Genomic DNA, 7,942 nt, shown 5'->3' with positions numbered 1-7,942 from the left:
GCCCGGCCCACCCCAAAACACCGTTCGCGCTTCGGGCGCATGGGACGAGCTCCCTTTGGGTCCTGACCCTGGACGCCTACGAACCCGTCCAAACCCGATCCAGATCGTCCAGTCCTACTTTTTGCACACCGGGGCCTGCACCGCCGGCGCATGGACCCCCGGACGGTCTCCTCCTCGCCACCGTCAGCGAGGACGCCTCCCTGCACGTCCTTCGACGTCTGGGGCGCCGCCGCGGCCAAGTCCCTCGTCACGGACAACGGCCCAGACCGTCGTCTCGCTCACCGAAGCCGACCAGCGCTTCGCCGTCGAAGGCGGCCTCTACTCAGTCGCCATCTCCCCCTCGGGCGGCCTTCTCGCCGCGGGCGGCGCCGCCGGCGCCATCCGCATCGTCAGCCTCCCCCGCCTCTCCTCCCCATCCGGGTCCGCCCCATCCCAGCGCGGCGGCGGTGAGAACCAGGCGGGCACCATCCTGGCCGCGCTGGCCGCGCAGCAGGACGGCGTCGAGTCGCTCGCCTTCTCGCCCAACCCGGCCACCCCGCTGCTGGCGGCTGGGTCCGTCGACGGCAGCATCGCTGTGTTTGATCCGTCGAGGTCGTTTGCCCTGCGCCGCCACCTCAAGGGCGCCCATGATGGGGAGTCGGTCGTGCGTGTTGATTTTGTGCGCGCCGCGCCGGCGGCGGCTGCCGCGGGCTGGTTGTTGACTTCGTGTGGGCTGGATGGTGTGGTGCGGCGCTGGGATTTGAGGGGTGCGACGGCTAGTCAGGCGGCTGTGGCTGGGGCGGCGGCGTCGGGGTTGGTGAAGGAGTGGAGGGGTCATCGCGGCGGTGGTGACGGGGGCGGTGTACTTGGGTTTGTGCAGGGGGAGACGGGGGAGAGGGTTGTCACGGCGGGTGATGACGCGGTGGTGTTAGTTTTTGAGGCATAGAGGGGCGGGGGGTATACCTGGGAGAGTGATGTGTGTGAGCTGGGTTGGTAACTAGATAGAAATGGGAAGATGGAAGGCGTGCATTTGGCTGGCGTTTTGGGGAAATAAAAGGCGATTTGGTGCGATCGATGTCACTCTTGGGGTATGACAGTTCAGGAAGACTCTTGTCATCAAGCAAGCTATTCAAGGATTCAGTACCTAGAGAAGGACCTGTTCTCAACAAGCAGGTTATAGGATCTAAGAAGATCGAATCTATTATCACTAAAGCTCGAGGTATCAAAGGATAGTGAAGGGCCTAAGGGCCAAGGGAACCGTGAACTCTAACATCCAAATCCCAATAACAGCAAATAAAAAAATACCAAATGGTAACAAAAAAGAAGTCGCCGTAGAGGCTGTTAAGGAGAGTAAGAAGCGAGAAATAACCAAGAAGATAAAAGAAAAAGCCCATCATCCCACCTAATTTTCACCAACCCCCCAACCGCCCCTTACCCCTGAACCACCCCTCAGGCCCTCATCCCAATCAACAATCACCCCTGAGCCACTCCCCCGACCGCCACCCCAACAAAAAAACACCTCCAGACAGGTAGGTACCCAGCTAGGTAATAACCTAACAATCCTCCCTCACGGGCACCTCCTGGCACGAGTCCGGACCCGGATGGGGGCTCGAGCAGAGGGTATCGCACTCGACGCCGGGGGCAACAAAGACGCGGTAGCCCTGGCCCTCGAACTGCAGGCGGAACTGCCGCTGGTCGGTCGGCAGCAGGCCGTTGGCGCGGTAGCCAGCGCGGCAGGCGCAGTAGTTGCGCTCGCCGGGGGCCACGATGCACGACGTCGTGATGGTGCATTGGTTGAAGAAGGGGTTGGGGTTGCACGTCGCGCAGTGGCCCGGCGTGGTCGTAGCCTTCTTCTTGCAGTGCCAGTCGCAAGATGACCAGTCGTGCCCGTTGTTGGACTCGCCGTCGTCGCATTCTTCGCCGGTCGAGGCGTCTACCTTGCCGTCGCCGCACCGCGGGGCGGGCGTGTCGTCGCCGTTGCAGCCGGAGTGGCAGGTGCGCAGCTCGCAGGAGGTGGTGCAGTTGCTGCCGGGTTGGCCGTTCATGTAGCCGTCGTCGCACTCTTCGTCGGGGTACTCGACCACGCCGTTGCCGCAGACGGGGGGGCGGGGCGGGCCGCAGGGTTCCTTGAGGGTGCAGGCGTCGGTGCAGCGGCTGGCGGGCCCGCCGTTGAGCTCGGCGCCTTCGTCGCACTCCTCGGGCCACTCGGTGATGCCGTTGCCGCAGACGGGGCCGCCCGAGGCCCACTGGCAGTCCTTGCCGCAGCGCCAGTTGGGCGTGCCGTTCTTGTCGGCGCCGTCGTCGCACTGCTCGCCGGGCTGGACGATGCCGTCGCCGCACTCGCCGCAGGGGGCCGTGTTGGTGGTGCAGTTGGCCGAGCAGTCCACGCCGGGCGTGCCGTTGAGCTGCCACCCCAGGTCGCACTCTTCCTGCGGGTGGTCGACAATGCCGTCGCCGCAGTAGCCGCAGATGGTGCAGTCGGTCGCGCACCCGCTGTTGTAGGCGCCATTGCGCGGGCCCGCGTCACACTCCTCGCCGTGCTCGACCTGGCCGTTGCCGCAGATGGGGTTGGTCTTGCAGTCCTTGGAACATCCCGAGTTGGGCTTGCCGTTGGCGTCGCCGAGGTCGCACTCCTCGCCCTCCTCGACACGGCCGTTTCCGCAGATGCAGATGGGAGCTGTCTTGCAGTCCTTGGAGCAGCCGGAGTTGGGCTTACCGTTATCCTCGCCCACATCGCACTCTTCGCCGTGCTCAACCTTCCGTTGCCGCAGATCGAAACGGCCCTACACTCCTTGGAGCACCCAGAGTTGGGGCTGCCGTTCTCATGGCCTAGATCACACTCCTCGCCGGCTTCGATCTGTCCGTTACCACAGACCGGACACGTCTTGCAGTCGTTGGTGCATCCCGAATTTGTCTTGCCGTTGTCATGGCCCAGGTCGCACTCCTCGCCGGGCTCAAGCTTGCCGTTGCCGCAGACGGCGACCTTCTTGCATTCCTTGGAGCAGGTGGCGCCAGCCTGGCCGTTGTTGCCGCCCTCGTCGCACTCCTCTCCATTCTCGAGCTGGCCGTTGCCACAGACAGGCGTCTTCTTACACTCGGCGGAGCAGCCCGAGTTCGCCTTGCCGTTGTCGTGTCCCAGGTCACACTCCTCACCAGCCTCAGTCTTGCCGTTGCCGCAGACGGGAACGCATTTGCAGTCGGCAGAACAACCAGAGCCGGGCTGGCCATTGTCGTGGCCGGCATCACATTCTTCGCCGGCCTCAACCTGGCCGTTACCGCAAACAGGGGCCTTTTTACACTCGGCAGAGCACCCCGACCCAGGCTTGCCATTGTCGTGGCCGAGATCACACTCCTCGCCGTCCTCGACCTTGCCGTTGCCGCACACAGGGAGGCACTTGCATTCGGCCGAGCAGCCGGAGCCGGGCTTGCCGTTGTCGTGGCCGGCGTCGCACTCCTCGCCCGAGTCGACCTTGCCGTTACCGCAGACGGGGACGATCTGGCAGTCGGCGCTGCACCCGCTGTTGGGGGCGCCGTTCAGCTTGGGGCCGAGGTCGCACTGTTCGTTGGGGGCCTGGACGATGCTGTGTGCGGGTGTTAGTGAGTCCGAGCCGAAGGTTGTTGGCGGGGATTGTCACTTACCTATCGCCGCAGACGCCTCCGCAGACGCCATTGGGGCAGTTGGTGTTCGGGTTTGTAGGGGAAGCTACCGCTCCTCCGACGAGGAAGGCGAAGAAAAGGGTGCTGTAGAGCATAATGTGTGCTCAGAGGTGTTCCACCTCGGTGTAAGATGAGAGATGAGTATTAGGGGAGCGAAGTGTCAAAGGGAGGAGATGGTGATGGCGATGATGGGATGAGGATGATGAAACAGAACTGGACAACACGTCCGGGCTCAGTGATTTATAGACATATTTGATCGCCACAATACCACTCTCACTCTCGCAAAGTGTGCGATACACCGACACGAAGATTGCCATGCATCTCCATCCGTAATCCAAGAATAACTCAATATTCGGGGTTGGAAGCAGCCATGTTCAGCTCAAGGGCTGATGTGGCTTGTCATGAATGGCTAGTGATCGGAGCTCGAGGTGGTTACTATGCATGGTGTTGTTGCCACTAGCAGTAGGATTTGACAGCCGGTCCCCGAGGCCAATCCGGGCACTTGGAAGATCAGCCCGTCTTGTTGGACAACGGCCCGGGAGCGGCGTAGTGCAGCCGCATGGCATGGGCACAGTGGGTGGAATCCAGGACACTGGTGTCGTAGCCGGGTCGGGCGTCGTGGTGCATGGCCACCATGCACGTGGTAGTTGGGCGAAGCATAACACTATTCCCCGATTGGCTTCAACTTGGGTCTCTAGGTGGGTAGGGCTATACCAGTGCCATGGTGAGGTGTGATCAAAGATAGTTCGCAAAGGCGCTGCCACACCCAACACCGAGGCCAGGCTAGCATTGCGATCGGAGGTACCTAGAAAGAGGCCGGACTGATGCCCAAGTGATCCAACATGATGGATTATGATGGGGAGGCGGTGCAAAGAGTGCCTGGGCTGTTGGACCTATTTCTTGCTCTGTCGACCCGCTCGTGTTTGGGCATGTTGGCCGTTAAGTGTCTCAACTTGTTGGTCCGATGATATCAGCCACGGTCTGTTATCTGCAACCACCATATGCATATGCAATCCTGAATCTGGGGAACGATCTGACATACAACACACTTGTTTAACAATAGAAAGATGCATGATACTTACGTAAAACCAGTCCCGGTGCCCTGCCTCCCGGGCTGTGCACTCCTCGGCTCCCAGCCCTACGGGTTTGAGTCTGGGGGGTCAAACTCTATTGGCTGATAATACCGCGCCAGCCTTCGGGGTTAGACGGGAGCCCCAGGTCATGAAAGATAGCCCGGCCTCCAATAGGGAGAAAGTGAGCCTTTCCGTGTTGGCCGCAGTGTCGAGGTGGCTGCATGTAATGTTGTTCAAAGCTCGAGTTGGGGGCGGTGGCAGGGAAACTATTTTGTCCATTGACAGTCACTTGAGATGGACCGAACGCCCATGTTTGATTCGTATATCGGCAATTGTGGTGAAAAAGTCTATTAATAGCGGTCAGCCGTTGGCCGGCGGAAAGGGCCAACACGACAACACCAACATGTAGAGCCTGATCGTAGTTGGTTTTTCTCCAGCTTCAGCCCCGAATCCCAACGGGCCGCAGGTGAGACGCCCGAAAAGCGTGATGGTGGTTGATGTGATTGGCGGGCAGACGCCGAAGCGCCGAAGAAGTTGAATCCTTGAAGGCAGTTGTACAAGCTCCGTTGGACTCGATTCGGTTCAGCGTGGGGCTTGGGCGTGTCCGCCAATCGCGTGTTTTTCGATCAGTGTATTCTCCTGAGAAGCGCGCCTAAATTGGAAACCGTGCAGGAAAGGAGACTAATGTCGTTAGTTGTGAGACAGGTAATAATTGACAACATTGAACATGGATCCTGTGCGCGACGAGCGTTGACAACGGGAGGTTTTCGAAACTGTGTTTTGGGTAACTCGGGGCAATTCAAAAAAAAAACCTACTGAATACGCAACTAAGCTTTGGAATGGAGGGGCAAGGTGATAAAATTTGAATCACAAAGGTAGGCCTTTGGCTACGCAATTTGATAGTAGGGATTGATATCAATCTTCATCTTTAGGATTGGGAATGATAGCTAACTAACTACCTTAGGTAGTTTGTACATTTGTGTCGTAGTAATAACGCTGCGCTCGCCAAAGTCAGGTATGAGAATACACATAACTGTGGAGTAAGGGAAATCAGTCTGTCTTTGCATCTACTTTGACCATATCATGATGTCAGCCGGGTTCAATTACAAGCATTTCCTGTTCCTCAGCTGGGCTGGACACCCCTATTCGTCCCCTAGTTACAGGGTCGTGCCTCTACCTAAACAGACGAAACCACAAGTGGTAATCTTGACAGTGCAAACAGGAGCTCAACCACGAGCAAATCACTCCCCCCGGAATGAATGAGGCAGGACTCGCCTACACCCTTGACTGCCCTCACTCTGTGAGAAAGTATTACTTCATACGCACACCACTCAACACAGCCTTTACCACCAAGGCAGGGAACATGGGACTCAATCCCGCGAAACGAGTGCTGTGTTCTTCGCATCCTTTATGCATTTCTATCTCTCATGTATTTGTCCTCCCCAACCCCCGCTCACAATTTCTCATCCAACCAGTCATGTACCTGCTCAGCCGTGTCCCTCGCCGTGTAATGCAGCGTCAGATCGTGCCCCGTGTTCTCAGGGGCAAAGTAGTCAAAGCTCTCGGCATCCGGGAACGCGTCGGCCGTCGCCGTCAAATGCTCCTCGCACTTCGCCTTGGGCGCCTCACAGAAGAAGGCATCCTCCACCGACGTCACCGCCAGCACGGGGCCCGTATACCCGACCGCCGGCCCCAGGATCGCCGCCAACGCCCCAATCTCCCCCACAGTCAAGGTATCCTCATACGCATAATCCACCGGCGGAATGGCCGCATCATACCCGCCCACGTAAAACGTCTCGGTCCGCTGCGTCTCGTCCGCCATGACAATATACCCCTTGGCCAAGCCCCCGAACCTCGCCGGGTCATGGTCTGCCGCGCTGGCCCAGTCCGCCCCGATCATATCCGAAAAGTCATAGTAGCTGCTGTACCCGGCGAGCACGAGCGCGTCCGCGTCGGCCGGGTACTGGGCGCCCAGGGCGGCGCCGAGGAAGGCGCCGTACGAGTGGCCGACGAAGACGACCTTGTCGTAGACGCGGCCGAGGACGGCGTTGAGCGGGGCGGTGGCGGAGCGCGCGGCGGCGAAGATGGCGTGCATGATGTCGATTTGGACTTGGGGTTGGACGACCGAGAGCGGGTCCGGGTGTTGCGGGTTGGCGCCGTGGCCGAGGCGGTCGAGGGCTAGCGTGGCGTAGCCGCGTGAGGTCGCGGCCGTGTGCCAGCTGTAGTTGGAGGGCGAGAAGCCGAAGCCGGCCCACATGGTTTTGTTGTAGGTGATGCCGTGGACGAGGATCTGGAGGCCCTTGGGTGGTTTATCGGCGGTGGTGCCCTTGGGAGTGCAGTAGGTGCCCTTGATGGTGAAGGTGTCGGAGATGGTGAGCGTGCCGTTGGTGGCACAGATATCCCCACGCCAGGACCGAGAGAAAGAAGTAGTGATGGCGACGTTGGACTCCATGGGTACAGCAGCGACATCAACAGGACGTTTTCGTGTTGTGGTGGATGTGTGTCAAAGAAAACAAGACCCATCCGTCCTAGCAAAAAAATACCGAAAAAGCTGCGGCCGCGTGCGAGAGAAACAGACATAAACAGCGACAAAAAACGGGGTATCTTCTCGCGAGTTTCCCCCCTCTGCCGTGGTGGCAATAGTGGTGGTGGTTGGGTCGTGACAAGTGAGCGAGCGAGGTGGTTATCCCCCCCCTTACTGAAACAAAGTTTACAAACTCTTTTAACTGCGAGAAGGTGCTCCCAGAAAGTCGGAGTGGTCTCGTGTCTCGGGCCCTTCTTTCCTCAAGAGCTTCCATGAAGCGGTGACGGTGGTGTCTCACTCGGGGTTATATACGCGGTCCCGTGTGTCCCTGATCCGCTCTCTCCCTCTTCCTGTTTGGCGGACGCGCAGCGCTAGTATACGGCAGCACAGGGGCTTCCATGCCCGGTTCCATTCTCGGCTCCATGCTGTTGGGCCTCTCGTTCACGCCGTCTCATTCTCCTAGAATAAATCGTGGCCCCCGTGGGTCGCAACACCCCCCTGGCCGCGGCTGAAGTCCCTGCAAGAGAATTTGGTTGTGGATTCGCTCGGAGATGCCACCGAAGCGGGGAAAGTTCCTTTTCTCAAAATCCGACAGCGAGCCGGGGTTCGTGGGGGTTAGCGTTGCAGACGGGACGGAAAGCATGGAAGGAATGGAAGTAACTCAGTGTCTTGCAGCATCGGGCGGTTTTGTTTTGTGTCACCCTGCTTT

General features: G+C 59.3%; 3 protein-coding genes across 3 annotated transcripts in view; 1 reads left to right on the top strand and 2 right to left on the bottom strand.

The window, feature by feature from the left end:
• CHGG_06731 (uncharacterized protein) overlaps nucleotides 1-925 on the top strand; it is a gene marked incomplete at both ends in the record, with an annotated part of 1,427 nt that extends 502 nt beyond the window's left edge. Inside the window, one exon of the mRNA XM_001222825.1 lies at nucleotides 104-925. Coding sequence (XP_001222826.1) covers nucleotides 104-925 — 822 coding nt within the window. The remainder of the gene's footprint in view (nucleotides 1-103) is intronic.
• A 607-nt stretch (nucleotides 926-1,532) lies between these two features.
• Nucleotides 1,533-3,731, bottom strand: CHGG_06730 (uncharacterized protein; the record flags this gene model as incomplete). Its single annotated transcript, XM_001222824.1, has 3 exons — nucleotides 1,533-2,669; nucleotides 2,855-3,560; nucleotides 3,619-3,731. 3 exons carry the CDS (start codon nucleotides 3,729-3,731, stop codon nucleotides 1,533-1,535), a joined length of 1,956 nt encoding a protein of 651 aa, XP_001222825.1.
• Nucleotides 3,732-6,162: 2,431 nt separating this feature from the next.
• On the bottom strand, nucleotides 6,163-7,161 carry CHGG_06729 (uncharacterized protein; the record flags this gene model as incomplete). The annotated part of the gene is made up of 1 exon (XM_001222823.1): nucleotides 6,163-7,161. One exon carries the CDS (start codon nucleotides 7,159-7,161, stop codon nucleotides 6,163-6,165), a length of 999 nt encoding a protein of 332 aa, XP_001222824.1.
• Nucleotides 7,162-7,942: the final 781 nt, after the last annotated feature.

Source organism: Chaetomium globosum, genomic scaffold (assembly GCF_000143365.1).
Source record: "Chaetomium globosum CBS 148.51 scaffold_3 genomic scaffold, whole genome shotgun sequence".
NCBI lineage: Eukaryota > Fungi > Ascomycota > Sordariomycetes > Sordariales > Chaetomiaceae > Chaetomium > Chaetomium globosum.
Note: the sequence above shows the minus strand (reverse complement) of the source record. Positions and strands in the feature narration are given on the sequence as shown.